General features: G+C 45.3%; 1 protein-coding gene across 1 annotated transcript; it reads right to left on the bottom strand.

The window, feature by feature from the left end:
- On the bottom strand, positions 1 to 15,131 carry TOP3A (DNA topoisomerase III alpha). The gene is made up of 19 exons (XM_065412301.1): positions 14,946 to 15,131; positions 12,621 to 12,680; positions 11,830 to 11,903; positions 11,455 to 11,530; positions 10,412 to 10,520; positions 9,226 to 9,369; positions 8,514 to 8,684; positions 8,125 to 8,225; positions 7,879 to 7,953; positions 7,680 to 7,762; positions 7,326 to 7,533; positions 6,302 to 6,487; positions 5,587 to 5,716; positions 4,956 to 5,069; positions 4,709 to 4,874; positions 4,136 to 4,279; positions 3,666 to 3,788; positions 2,552 to 3,285; positions 1 to 1,101 (listed from the first exon to the last, which is right to left on the bottom strand). Exons 1-19 carry the CDS (start codon positions 15,129 to 15,131, stop codon positions 926 to 928), a joined length of 3,060 nt encoding a protein of 1,019 aa, XP_065268373.1. The 3' UTR covers positions 1 to 925.
- Between the last annotated feature and the right edge of the window lie 12 nt (positions 15,132 to 15,143).

Raw genomic sequence — 15,143 nt, 5'->3', positions numbered from 1 at the left:
TAGAGTTCTCCTTTTTATTAAAAGGCACATCAATCTGCCCAAAATAATTTGCATTAACTAGCAGCTTCATTAAGTTCCCTTGCTCACAGTGTCCAAGGAGTAGCTGGGTTCTAAATTCAGTATCAACTTAAGTGCAGGTTCTCTTGTTTGAGCACTTGCACTGAGCTCCCTCTTCAGGGCAAGGGATTGAGGCTTTACTTTCTCTGCCGTTAATTCTCCTTTGAGGCGAGGGCCAGGGGTGTTGGGGAACACTGACTGACTAACCCCAACCTGGAAGAGTAACTTAAAATATCAAATCCAACCCTGTGAGAAGCCAGAAAAACTGATTCACAACCATCAACAGATGGTTTCCTGGACAGCATCATCCCTAACTGCTCCCTGGTCTGCAAACAACCCACACCAGCTGCTCCAGCAGTGTGGGTAAAAGGTTTCCTCCAATGCGTTAGTGCTACTCTTTTTGGCCCCCTACTATTTCCTAGGCAGAAGGGCCTAGGGGAATGGAGGCTGTGGCGAGATTTGGGGTTGGCAGCTCTGTGAAAGTCCTCTCCCACTTCCCAACAACCATCTGTATTTTTCTCCAAAGCTTTAGCTGAAAAGGGGTTTTGAAACACAATGCCTGTGTGTACAAAATATCCCCCCAAATAATAAACCAAGGAAGGCAGCAGTAGTTGAGCCTCCTTTGGAAGCTAGCCCAGTGTCTGAATAAGTCAGAATGAAACTTTCCAAGGCATAGTTGAGTGTGCTGGTCACCACCAAGAGAAGATGTGCTTTAGCCACTATTTCCAGGAAGTAGTTTGAACACAAGCCCCAGAGACATTCTGCTTTTAAAATCCACTGCATCTCTACAGCCAGCCACTCCTGGAGCAGTTCAGGACTCTGGCTTTTTTAGCGTTTCCTACAAGAGCATCCTATCTACTGTCCTTCCTCAGTGGTCCTGAGGACATGTCTTCCTGGTGTGACCAAGCTGGTGGCAAATGCCACAGGTTCGTTGTCTCTTGGCAGTAGGTCCTTTCTCAGAAGAGAAGTTAGTTGGTCTTTTAGCTTTGCTACCAGACCCTCTTGAGTGCCCTTCGCTCCTGAATTGGTTTGAAGAGAAGGCTCCTGTACAGAGAGAGCAAGAGAGAGAAAGTTGTTTCTAAGCAGTTTAAAACCATGTGAGCCACAGGAATAGGGGAAGAGTGATGAGGGGACATGGCCAGGGAGTTTGGGTCCATTTATTAATCCCACTATTCAAAGTATTCAAGAAACTAAAGATGCTTCTATCTTGTTTGGATTTATATGTTCTTGGGCAGCAGCCTGCAGCTTTGCGCTAGTGCGCGAGATCAAAATGAGAAGCTTATCCCAGTTGTTAGTTTAAACTATACAAAAGTCCAAACTGTAAACAGCAAAAATAGTAGAGTGTAGACTTGACTTTAGCTAATTTCACTTCCCCCCCCCCCCCCCCAAGTTTTCTAAAAATATCCTGATTGTTCCAATTGTTTAAGGGTCACATTTAAAAACTTGAGTCCCTTTAAAAAAAACTTTCTGTACCTACTATAAGTGAAAGGAGCTGTACAGCCATCTTTTTTCAGCTCCTCCTACTTTGTAATTTGCCAGCACACCAGGAATAGTCACTTTCACTGTTTCCCCCCCATATGGTCAGTTTCTCTGTTGCTGAAGAGACCATTAGAAATAAAAGGGAGCAGGAAAAAAACCTTTTTAAAAATAAAAGAAGGAATAAAAGGATTCCAGATAGGATTTAAAGTTTTTAAAAACAGCCAACTGTGTCCCTTTAACATTTGATTCCACCTGTTGTCCCTCTGAGGAAGGTTTGATGCTGCCCCACCTGGCAGTTCTAGCTCTTCCCATTAAGAAGAAATACAAGAGGGAGGGATGATCCACTTTTAATGGAGCTTAAACAGAGGGAGCAGCTCAGTTGGTGGGATGAAATACAGATCCAGTGCCAGCAGAGGGCGTATAAGCACCAAATTGTTGCCCACTCCCCTGTTCAATCTCTCATCCACTCAGCAACAGCCTTTTTGAAAACTGGTATTTCCAGTTGGCAGGACATTCCCCAACCGATGAAGTTTAGGTTAGGAAAGGTTAAGAGCTCTGTGCATTGAACTGTGCCTTTGAAATGAATATCCACTCCGCTTACCACAGCCAGCCGTGAGATGTCCCATTACCTGAATAAATCCGCTCAGAACTAAATTGTATCAGGGCACCTGTGTACCTGTTATATACCCTGCTCTAGCTCAGTCAAAGGGACAGCAATTTAAGCCAGATTTCTGAGTTTCCTTATTGTTACAAAGAACCAGGTAGGATTTTTAGAATAAACTGACCGTTCTTTAAAGGGCATATCTAATGCATTTCAAACGAGTTATCTTACAGCAGCCCGAGTCCCTCTGCCAAGTTCTGTAGCTCTACAATCCTTTTCCTATTATCATCTTAAGTGTTTTAAGATGGTGCCTGAGGAGTGCCCAGTCTCTCCCGTCAGTTCAGCTTGAAAACACAGCCCCCCCGCCATTACATCCCACCCAAACCCCAACTCCGAGCACAAGCCCAGCCTCACCTGGGGCCACGTTTTCATCCACCCACTGGAAGAAGCCGCACTGCTGCTCTCTCGGCTTCGGGCAGGTGTGGAACTGACGCCCTTTGTTGGGTCCCTCCTTCTGGACGGTGCGTGTGATGGCCGGCTGATCGCACTTACACATCGCGCCACCGCCCCCTCCGCCTGAGTCGAAACCGTTGCTTCCATAGCGACCCAGACCTCTTCCTCTTCCTCCTCCAAGGCTCCTGAAGCTTCCTGGAGGCCTTTCACCCAAGGAATCAGGGGGTGCAGAAAAGCTCCTGTGGGTTACGCTGTTTCCATCATCTGATTGTTGATCAGCCCAAAGGAAGAAGTTGCAGCTGCCGGCACTGCATTTATAGAACTGCCTGCCCTGGTTGGGCCCTTCTTTACGCACCGTGAGCAATGCTGCCTCCTCCCGACAGTTGCACACCACTGCATTGTTCTCAGCAGCAGCGGCAGGAGCTGAATGACTAGCAGCTCGGGGTGCTCTTGCTGCACCAGGGTTTGTGGTAGGTCTCCCGTGGCCATTCTCATAGCTGGCCATGCGGTTAAGGGACTGGTTGGCTTGTAGGTAGTTAGCTGGCAGGTTGACTGACTGTACCGGTCTGGATGGTCCTTGTAAATATTTCAGGTCCAAGATCTCTCTCAACATCTCATCGCAACCTCCAATACAGCCAACAAATTCCAGGGGCAGCACGGGTGGGACGCTACCTCGCTTGAACTTAAATTTCAGCCTAAATGAAAAATTAGAATCCGTATCTCAGATCAGAGTTCTCCCCCTCTTGGGACCTCCATGTCTTTGCTGGAACCTTGAGGATCACCATGCTTATTCTACCTGCCCTCCTGGCCTTGTGCTACACCCATCATTCATCCAGTCTAGGAGGAACGGACTGCACTTCTTTGGATGCTTGTCAGTGTTGCTTTTAAAGCGGCCATAGCCAGATAAAGCATCCGCCTCAGACTGTCCTGGGACTGGATGTGCTGTCTCTGTAGCAATCCAAGCCCAGCTCAAAAACTGGACACAGCTTCCTACAGAGTAGTGCAGGCCACTGCGGCTGACCAGGATGTTCTACGGGGCAGTTGTGTGTGTCTGTACGTAACCAATGATACTCACCTATGAACCGGATGGGGTTTACACACTGCACAGACACTGTCATCCTTGCTGACTTCCAGCACAGAGTCAGGAAACCACACAGCCGCTTTACAGGTCGGATAGCTCACGCAGCCGAGATAAAACCTGTGGAGGAGTAAAGGGCTAGTATGAGGAAGAGGAATAATCAAGCAGCTGCAAAGCTTATGGGACAGGGATCAGCAGCCCACTGTTAAAGACGAGCATAATGAGGCTGTTTTATAAAAGCGATCATGTGCTTCCAGAATCGCAGCTCAACTGGGTATGCACTGCTCTTGCAGCTGAACTTTGGCCTTATGCCCAGGGGCCTGGTGGCATAACCACACACCTTGTCATTGTAGCTTAGATGCCTTGTGAGGGGGAGAAGGGCTGGGAGAGTGCTCTATGCTGAGCTACAAGGGAGCCACACAATGTTAACACGCTGAGCTGTCATCCGCTTAACAGAGATCACTGACCCGCCATTCTTCTTGCTCTTCAGGACCATGTCACTGTTGCACTGTGGACATTTCCGAATGGAGACGGGCATGGCTGGGTAGATCTCCTCTTGCTGCGCAAGTGCCGTTACTTCTCCGAAATACTGAGACAAAGCCTGATCCAACCTGGAAAGAAACACACACAGTCGCATTGGTTTCCTCTGCCATGAGCATTTACATTTGCTCTCATTCTCCATACGACGGAGATGGTGGGTGAGTAGCTGCTCCCACAGCTGGGCTCCAACGAACTTCACAATAAGTCCGTTTAGGAATGTCATGAGGGAAAAAAAAAAGCGTCCATTTCAGTCGTGGTGTGGGTGCAACTCCAGAGGTCACCACAGACTGGCACCTTCTGACACCAGCTCTGACGCTGCCCACTAGATGTAAACGAAGGGTTGTTACACAGCATCAGCACTCAGACTTCACGCCTCCTCTGGGAAATGCCTATGCCCAGGTCACGGAAATAAACCCCAGACACGAAGCGAAGTCCTCCGCTTTCCTTGCTGCTCTTCTGGGCGACCGCAGCGGCGAAGCGGGGGTTTTACGGATACTCACTTGTTGGCTTTGGCCACGGCTTCGGTGAAGACTTTCTGGTACTTCTCGATCTGCTGCCTCAGCACCACAAATTTGTCCTTCCTCCCCTCGCAAATCAGCTTCAGATCAGCCTCCAGCTCGGCGCGAAGGTCAGGTTTGGACATCTCGTAGCCCATAGAATCGTAGCCTGAGGAACGATACCTTGCTTTAAGCGAAAGGAAGGGATAGCGAAGGCATTTTCACGCCTAGTTACAATCATCGTCCTTACCTTCTACCAGCCCCATGCCCAGGTGCCCCGGAAGGAACCTCTGATCTGGAGTAAGCCCCACGTACATCCGTGACTTGATGGTCTCGATGTGCTCAGCGTGAGTGGCATCAGTCCCTGAAAGCGGTCGTGCAGTCATTTAATAGCTGGCATGAAGAAACCATCAAGGCTCTACAAGCTGGTATTTACTAATGCAGAGACCTGGGATGCTAAATACAGGCACAAATTTATCACAATGGGCAAGTACAGGCCTATGCTGCCCTCATCCCCCACTGACTCCAATGCCAATTGTAAGGGAGCCTCGGAGGCCACAACTGGGCCCTAAATAGATTCAGATGGGAAGTAAAGCTGTATCTCCAGTGAGCTAAACTGCAATCTGCAGAGTCCTATACAGACTCGGCCTGTAGTTCCTCCCCCCCTTCCGTTACTCCATAAGTTACTTTGGGAATGCAAGTGTCCACCCAACTGCTTTTATCTTGTATCAGCTGTATTTAGAGAATTCTCCACCTGGTGGAAGAGAGAGACCATTACAGCTACAGATTTAACAGACGACCACGAAAGGGGGAGAGGTATACAAACTCCATTCTGCTAGACAGCATGAGGTCACACGGTTCCATATGCTGCGGATACTGACCGATGCCATGTTTCTCCATGAGTGAAATGAGATCGGCTTCCGTGAGCAGCTGGGGTGGGCTGGTCTCCCCATCCACCATCTCCACTGTGGTGGGCTGAAAGCGAGACCCCCTCTCGTACACTGGGAGAACCTGAAGGAGGGAGAGAAGTACAAACTCCAATGAAACAACCTTCTGCAACATTTGTTTAAGATAGAATTTAAAAACCCAAAGCAGGCGTGGGTCTAGGGGTTCTGCAGGAGACTCGTGTCTCATTCCCTGGGGTTTAACAGGTTTTGGGCGTAGCATGCTCAATATCTGGGAAGAAAAAGTGGGCCCAGCATTGTTCAACAGTGACCCCTTTTGGCAAGTTAAGGGACAGCACCAACAAGTTTGCAAAAAAAGAATCAGGTCCTCATGCAGGCCAGTGACATGTCCCTTCCTCAGGAGGTAAAATGGGGGAGGGGGAAGGGAAGTGAGCAATCAAAACTGCCAAAATGAGCTGCAGAGGTCTTCAGGTGAGAGATGAACCTCGGGGTAGAATAACAATTGAAACAAGGGAGTTCTCAATGGAAGTCCTGCAGGTACATCTGACAGCAGAATTTGGCCCTTAAGTGTTTACACATCCGCATAGAGCCTAGGCAAGCTTAACTACTGAGTAACATTAAACCCAGTTGCATCTTGTAACGATCCCTCCCCAATTTACCATCTCACATACACTTTGATCAAGACGGTTACCTTGTCACTCCACTTCTCATAAGGATAGACATCCAGATAGTTTCTGGCCAAGATCATGAGCCCATGAGCAACAAATCGCTCATTAGCAATGTCAATCTCCACAGTTGTTTCTTGTCCCTTGGCATCCTGGGAGCAGCAAGCCAAAAAGTGACGCACAATGAATTCATATAGTCGCTGTTCATTCCCCTAAGAACACATGAAGAGAAGAGGGTCAGGAGTCTCCTCCAAATAAAGGACACCACACTCATACAAGTATAGGTTTAAGAGCCGTCTTTCCGAATGCAAGAACCTTGGGACCAGAAGTAAAGACATCAAAAGGAATCCAGTAGAAGTGCAGATCGGAGCAAGAGATTAAGAGTCAAGAGACCTAGGTTCTATTCCTAGCTATGCCACTGACCTCGTTAGGTAAGTCATTTAGCCTCTGTGCTTTAAAATACATCTAATAGGTACTTGTACACCTCTGTTAAGCACTAAGATCTTTGCATGAAAAGGACTTATTATAATAATTACTCCCCCCTCAGTCACAAAGCAGGACTTTAAAACATCACTTGCTTCAGGCTGTCAAGCGGTTTAGGTCCCTATGTTTTAAAACAACAAGTGTCTATAAGGAAAAGGTCCTGTATGCACTGAAAGCAGCATCTCCTTTGTATTGGGACTCATGAGGAAATGTAACTAGGGGCAGTGAACAGCTTTAGGATAAGCAAAGAGAACCTCCACTGAAAATCTAATGTGGACTTCAAAGGTCAAAACTTGGAAGTGGGTAAGAGGTGCATATTTTCAGCTTAGATTTTCTATAGCACCTAGTATTTTTCAGCCAGTTTTCTGTGCAGAAACATTTATCATCAGGGTAGCATATTTTAGAAAGGATCTTTCAGGAGAGAAACCCACTTCTGAAGCTATGGAAAGTGTAATTCAATTTGCTAATAAATGCACAGCAAGCCCCTGTCTGCTATAATCACCATGTTACCCAGTCACTGGTAAGGTGCACTGTCAATAGCAGAAATCCACTCTGTGTTAGACTCACCTGCAGGTTACATGCATATTTAGTGGGGTGAATGGGAGGGTGAGCCTGATCGGATTTGGTCCCATTCCGAGGGGTTGGCCCACCCCGGTCTAGAATCCCCTGTGCAAAGGCTCCCCAGTTGGGGTCTTCGGTCTGCTGTTGTACCAAAGAAGAGAGGTTTAGGTCTTTGGGGAAAATGTTGGTCTCAGTTCGGGGATAGCTTATGTACCTTAGAGACAAAAAGAAAAACAAATCAACCACACTGGATGCTGACCAGTCACCGTTCCTCTTGTGGGCTCTTCCCATTTCCGATTAAAGGTCTGCTGTTTTGTAACAGGTATTTAATTCCAGCACATCCAGGTCTGGAATTCTTACCCTTGAGTGTAGAGCTTTTCTGCTATTTTCATGGTTTCTTTGGCATTTATTTTCAGCTTGCGGGAAGCCAGCTTCTCAAGTTCCTGTGTCATAAAGAGACAAAGAAGAATGGGAATATTCACCACACAAACCTGGACAGTCACTAAAACTCGTATTCAATGCTCCTTTAAAAAAAAAATCTTTTTAGCATCAAACATACCACAGTGTCTAGTGCCAGGGGCCTCCATTTGCTCTTCGGTTTGCTCCCAATCTCGACAACAGTTGCCGTCGGATCCTAAGCACAGAGCACGCAGAAAGGAAAATCAAACGGAAGTGTCTAAATGGAGTGCTGTTTAAAGGTGCCCATGAGGCAGCAGCTGCTGTCTAATGCTTCTGCCAACCAGAAGGTAAAAGGCAGAAATGCTTGTTTGATGCCGGACCCTGTATGGTTGACAAGGTTTCCTACCTCCATACACATGTGGTACAGGACAAGGCATGCTGTGTGGTTAAAGAGTCGGTTCCTCTTCCAGTTGAAGTCTACCATGCCGTCCTCATGTTCATGGGTCACTGCATTGAAAAGGAGGTCACCACATCAGAGAGATGGTACAAAGCAAGACTGCACTGGCTAGACAGGGACGGAAAGGGGGCCATAGAAAGCTCGCATACTTTTGGGAAACCTTCCCAACTGTGCTAAATGACCATGGCAAAGGAAGGGGAAAATGGCACGTCTGTAGCACTGTTTGTGCATTACACAGAAGCATCTCCCTCATTCGTATTTTTCAGTCAAGCCCTGTTTCGTTTCCTTTTCAAAAGCACTGAACCCTGAGAGCACTGCACTAATGTCCCAGCACATACCTTTAATTTTATAGAAGGCCTCAGGAACAAAGGCCTGGATGGCTTTAAACCTTTCTACCACAAATCCCAGAGTTGGGAACTGACAGCTACCATAGCTGATCAACTGCTCGGCTAGAACGTCGGGGAAGAGCTTCTGGAGCCTCAGGGTCTGGAATCTGGTGAAGGCAGCACCTGGAAGAAAACAAAAAGGGATTTTAAAGTTGGGATAATCATTTTAAAAAGTAATCACACTACCTGCAAGCTTGGTTTCGGTTACTCAACTGACATGAAATGCAGAGGCCAAGCAAGTGTCACAGAAATAGTTAAGAACCTAACAGCTCCTTCAAAGAGCAACGATTTTATTGGAAACAACTGAGTGACGGCATGATCTATTGGTCTCAGAGCTAAATCTCCTGCCCCAGAAATCAATTTTTGCATTTCTGTCTCATGTCACAGGGATGTGCAAATAGATGACTTTGAACCACTATCCCCTGCTGTGCTTTGGAAGAATAAACAACGAGAGGTTGATGCCAGCTCTTTATCCTGGAACTAACACAATAGCCTAAAGGAGTTTAGATACTTTAACCCCTCCACTTTGTGAGCTATGTATTGATAGCAAAGCAATGAACGCTCCCGAACATCAATTACCTGCCAGGGCAATTTTCCAGAATCCCTTTAAGGAGAGATTTACAGAGCATCAAAAACTTAGCTACTGCCCACCCTAGCTTCATACCTATCCTAAGGTCCAGCTCCTGTCTGACATCCACAGCATCGCTAATGTTCTGATCGGGTTGGACGAGGTTCTCACAGGCTGCTCTTACGGCACGAGGAGTGATCTCGGAAAAGCGGGCTCGGAACACCTGAAGGCTTGGCTTCACTGTCAACCAGAAAGAGGGATCAAACATGATTTTCAACCCAATGGCAGAGACTGAACACTCAGTGATTTCCTTTAAAACTATAGGTACTAGAACCAGAACCAGTTTAAGCTTTCAAAGTAACCCCATTCAAGGTAGACGACATATATAGGCTGATCTGGAGTCCAAAAATAAAGTCCTTTTTAGACCACTGAAGCTTTATAATGTCCTAGTTAGTGTCACTGATTTCACTCTTGTAAATCTAGTTTAAAAACAAAAACAAAAAACCCACATCTAGTAAGTGGGGGGCCATTTTTATATCTTTGCAGTCAAAAGGATCCAGGTGATGGTTTCCAATGACACCCTTCTGCACTCCCAAGTGCAGGTTGCAGCTCCCAAAACTGGCCTAGAGTTATCATAACATAAATGGAAAAGTGCTGACAAGCCTCTAGCAGTGGGAGAGAGGGACAGAGGAAAAAGCTCAGTTACTTTGGAGAGAGTAGAAACCTAAGTTACTCCTGCTTGGTCATCTTAATGTGACTACATTCACAGTCCCCATCTTATCTCTTTACATTATCTGGGAAGTGAACTGGCCCAGTGACAATTAAGCAAGCCTAGATGGAATTTCACTGTATGGGTAGAAAGATGTGTTTACAATACAGCTGAGAAAATTCTACGTTCACTTCTGATACCCAACATTACCAGACAGCCAAGACGAGCTTTTATACCTTGACTGCAAGTTCTGTCCAACTTAAACTGTATATTTTGGCTATGGCAGCAATAAATGCGTTGGACAAAAACCCCTCAGTAAATGTTAACCCTGTCCATACCAGCTGTGCTGCCTCCACCCACCAAGACTCCGTTGAAATCAATGGACTGGAAATGTAGCCCCGTTGCTGGTGACGTGTTATATTGACACATCCCTGGTACAGTCAACACCACAGCCAGTGCATTCTACTTGGATCTACTGCAAACATTCAGCAGCAGCCTTTGGGGTTACATTGCTGAACAAGATATCTTTTTAGTCAGCATTTCAAAGAATGAAACAGTAAGACCTCCACCCACCAGCTTTGCAAACATGGATTATCTCAAAACCAATGTTCTCTCCTTCTCGATCGCAGTCGGTCCAGATCACCAGAGCCTGGCACTGCCGGGCTTCTCGTTCTAGGGTTTTCTGAGATGAGAGAATGGCACAGCATGAGACACAGCAAGTCACTTATCATGCCATCTAATTTAGTCCAGGAGTGAATCACCAACAGCAACGTCAACAGTCTAACTTGATCTTGAAACGGAACACGTATCCATAGCGACAAATTTATTATAGTGAATTGTTCTGATTTTCCATTCTATTGCATGCAACATATCCCATGATTTTAGCCTTACTGACTGCAGAGATGTATGTGCACACGAGACCACCATGTGTGTACTTCTTCCTCTCTCTCGTGCATATATCTGAAATTCACTGCATTGGCTGCTCTGCAAATTTTCAACTAAAATATAATTTTATTCATACAAAAAACACACCCGAGAGAGTAGGACCTCATTAATTTCCCCTAAGCAATTAGGGGAGTGTTCAGGCATTGTACTAATTTCTGGGTTGCAAAGCGGTGCTGGAGTAACACTGTATGGGAGCAGTGCCACATGGCCATTTATGAGAACAAGATTTGTATCTCACGAGGCTAGTCCGTGAGCTAACAGGTTTTGAGGACTATAGTAAATACTCACTTATCTGCATCCATTTTATACAAAAATAGTCATTATCTAAATTTGGATCGTGTCCCTTAATATGTTTTATTAAACACAGGACTTTCCGATGTAATCTAGATGGAACTGGGGCCATTAATACATTGATTCCAATAGAGGGGATTCTACTTTAAATAAATCAGGCCTTTGACCTGACTGCCTAATTGTGCGTAGGCTAGGAAACTAAGTTCAAAGGCAGACAGCATGTATAGTCTGAAGAACGAGAGAGAAAATATTTATGTTGGCTACAGTCCCAGAGAGCTAAAGGTTATGGACAGAGGTCCAGTCCTCTCTCTGTCTGCACCAATATTTGTGGAACCTGTCACTAATATTTGAGTATCACGTAGCCTTTTAAAAGCACATACCTTAATATCCACAAAGTTTTCAGGGCAGTATTTCTCAATTTCAGCTTCAAAGAGTACAAGTGGGTTGCAGCTATGCCTGGGGAAGAGATGATAAACAGCAGGACTTAATGTACAAAAGAAATCAAAACATTCACAAGTGATTACCTGGTGCTTTCTATCTTTTACTGGTGTACTGATGAAGTGCCAGAATGGTGGTTATATACTGTCCTTGTCTTAGATGAGGACACTGGTACACATACACATTAGCCAGTTCATTAATTGTCATAAGTTACGTTTCACAGGCTGACCTTAAAAGACTCATTGCGCTGCACATGTCAGCATAAAAAAAGATGCCAAGCAGCATGTCACCAGCTCTCTCAGATCAGTGGTACTAACCATTTGCGAAAGGGCATCTTAAAGTCATGAGCCAGCAAATGTCCCGAAACAGAGGTCATCGCCACAGCAACATTCTGCAGGAAATGGATTAAGACAATTAGTTTCTAATAGTTGCTTCTGTTTTGCTAAAGCCTGGTTATGTTGGTGTCCACGAGCTCCAGACACATGGCTCTCATTTGATGGATCAGACACATCAGTTTCTAGTCAATATCTGCCTTGCTTCTACTGACATAGTAATAGTTCTCCCTTCCAGCCATAGCTGAGCATTGTACACACGTTATTGTATATAATCTGGGAATTCTGAATATATGAGTGATCAGATGGAAAATGCCTCCTTGACTTAATAATGCTTAGCATATATGGAGAGCTTTTCATTGATGGATCTCACAATGCTATTTTACAGATGGGAAAACCAGGGCAGAGAGATGTAAAGTGACTTCAGGCCACACTGGAGGTCAGTGGCAGAGCCAGACGTAGAAGTCAGATCTCTTGACTCTTAGACCCGGCCCTTAACCACTGAACCATACTGTATCTGTAGGAGATAAAGACAGCACAACACTAATAGTGGAAAAGACATTTCCCCTATGTGTTCAAATGAAAACTTGAGATCTCAATTTCACAATAATTTGGTCATTCTTCATACACACATTCCTTGCACAGATATCTCCATTACTGAATACATAATTCTGTACCATTGTAGTTAATGTTTTTGTTAGATGATCAATCAGCATTTTGTGTTTCCCTGAACCAGAATGGTTATACAGCGTGATGAAAAAAAGATGGAACCCTACCTGGCCAAACATATGATAGTCATATTCATAGATCTTGTTGAATTTGGAAAACCCTTCTCTCTAGACAAAAAATGGAAAAGAGGTTTAAAAAATTGCTCCCCCACAAAAACAAAACAAAACACTCCAAATCAATGTACACAAACAACAGCTATAGCAGAAAGCATGTAACTATGTGACAAATGAAAAACAGGCTGCTGGTGTGTTCAGGTGTCCAATAATTTTTCAGATTAAATTAAATAAGCTCTAGAGGAAAGGCAGGCTGAATGGAAATGATACTGGCCATTTACAGAAACCTTTGACACTTAATGCTGCTTTACAGCGTCAGAGCACTCACTGTACAACACCCGAGAGACATGTTGAAGACTGAAAAATATTCCAAGTTCCCAATGAACAACTGTCAGCTTACAAAAACGACACGTAATTCAGCACACACTGTTCCGAGTGTATCCTCCACTTATCAAGGTTTGTAGAGGTTTCTAGATTGGGCCCAAACATTTCACATTATCTTCTTTGGAAGCGTGTCGTTATCTAGATTGATTCAGACCATCAATTCTCAAGTAATCAATATTTTTTTTACTTCTATCATATCTTTCAACCTAGGATCTACCTGCACTTTTATAAACATTAAGCCTTCCAGCACCCTGCCATAAGGATATTAGACCTATTTTACATAAGGGTAGATTGAGGTACTGAGAGGTTACATGAATTGACCATTGTCACATAACAATGGCTTCCTTGACCACGGGATGCTGTTCCGGGAAGAAGGACTGCTAAGCAGAGATGGGGTCCATCTATCTAGGAAGGGGAAGAACATATTTGGATACAGACTGGCTAACCTAGTGAGAAGGGCTTTAAACTAAGTTTGACAGGGGCAGATGACAAAAGCCCACAGGTAAGTCAAAAACATGGAGACCTGGGAAAAGGGTCAGATCTGGCGGGAGCATGGGCTGTTATAGCAGGGATAAGGGGGAGATAAGAGAGAACATACAGGGGAAAATCAAATCAGTATCTTAGGGCTTGTCTACACTTACATTTTATAGCGCTCTAACTTGCTGGCTCAGGGGGGTGAAAAATCACCCCCCTGAGTGCAGCAAGTCTGAGCACTTTAAAGCGCTACTTTAAACAGGCTCCGAGCGCTGGGAGCGCATGGAGGTGGATTACCAGGAGCGCTGGGAGAGCTCTCCACACTCGCACTTCAAAGCGCTGCCACGGGAGCATTCCCGCGACAGCGCTTTGAAGTTTCCAGTGTAGCCATGCCCGTAGAGATCTGTATGCTAATGTGAGAAGTATGGGGAATAAGCAGGAAGAACTTGAAATGCTAGTTAATAAACACAACGATGACATAGTTGGCATCACAGAGGTGGATAATGTGCATGACTGGAATATTGGTATAGAAGGGTACAGCTTGCCCAGGAAGGGGGAAAAGGGAGGTGTTGCCTTATATGAATGGCAGAACAGGAACAGTACACTGAGTTCTCTGCTCTAACCATTAAATCATATTCACTGTGTTAAAAATTTAAGCCACTGGAATTTGATGAGCAATAACAGCACTGCCAGAAGCAGCATTTTTTGACCTGCTAAACCAATTGCATTACATGGCAGGGGATGCGCGTGGCTGTTTCAGGTTCTAATATTTCTCACATATACAACAGATTGCAAGTTAGGAATGACAGCTGAAAATTCACCAAGGCAGCACCTCACTAGAACAGACAAGACACAGTCCATATTTCTGTGCGTCTGGAAACAAAGATTAGGACTAAAGAACAGGATTCCAACATTGCTTCAGTCACAAGGGGAAATGAGTCTGGTGCTGTCAGCCTCATCTTGTCCGATATGCATTTGTCCATGTCACCTAACCTGGCACAGTTCATCTTCAGTAGGAAGCTGTTTGGGAAAGGCCAGAGACTGGAATAGCACAAGCTGTTGCATGCAAAGATTGAAGTGCACTGGTAGAGCTCTGCAGAGTGGCCCTGCACGGTTCTAACAAAACAGGGTGCTGCAGGTCGGGACTGATTTAAATTGGCACTAAAATGAGGATGCAGCTTGCACATCTCCTGGCTCTAATGGGAGCTCAAGCAGACAATGCAAGCCTTGCATTTTAATGTGATCACAGAAAAATAACATCAGCTTTAAACAGTCTCAGTAGTGGTATTTAGACTCTCTAGGGCAGCCCCACTATGTTATATCTATTTTAAGACCAAATGAATTAACCCAGAAACAACTGAATGATTGGCAAGTACCCCTAACAAGTTGTTTATGTAGCTGGAGAAACAAAGCACAACTAGAAAGTGACCCAAAAAGAAACCGTTGCTTTTACTCTCTTACCCGCCTCATTCTGCTATTGGAGAGAATATCTGCAATTCCTCTGGCAGCATCATTTTTCTCTGCCACACAGAGGACCTTCTGAATCTTTCGGAATGTCATATCCTCTGCAGCCTGGGAGAAGAGACTCCAGGACTGAGACAGCAACCTGACCCCACAGCGGGCAAAAAGCCTGGCCTGAAAGTTCATTCTGAGAGCTGA

The sequence above is a fragment of the Emys orbicularis genome, chromosome 10 (assembly GCF_028017835.1).
Source record: "Emys orbicularis isolate rEmyOrb1 chromosome 10, rEmyOrb1.hap1, whole genome shotgun sequence".
Taxonomy (NCBI): Eukaryota; Metazoa; Chordata; order Testudines; family Emydidae; genus Emys; species Emys orbicularis.
Note: the sequence above shows the minus strand (reverse complement) of the source record. Positions and strands in the feature narration are given on the sequence as shown.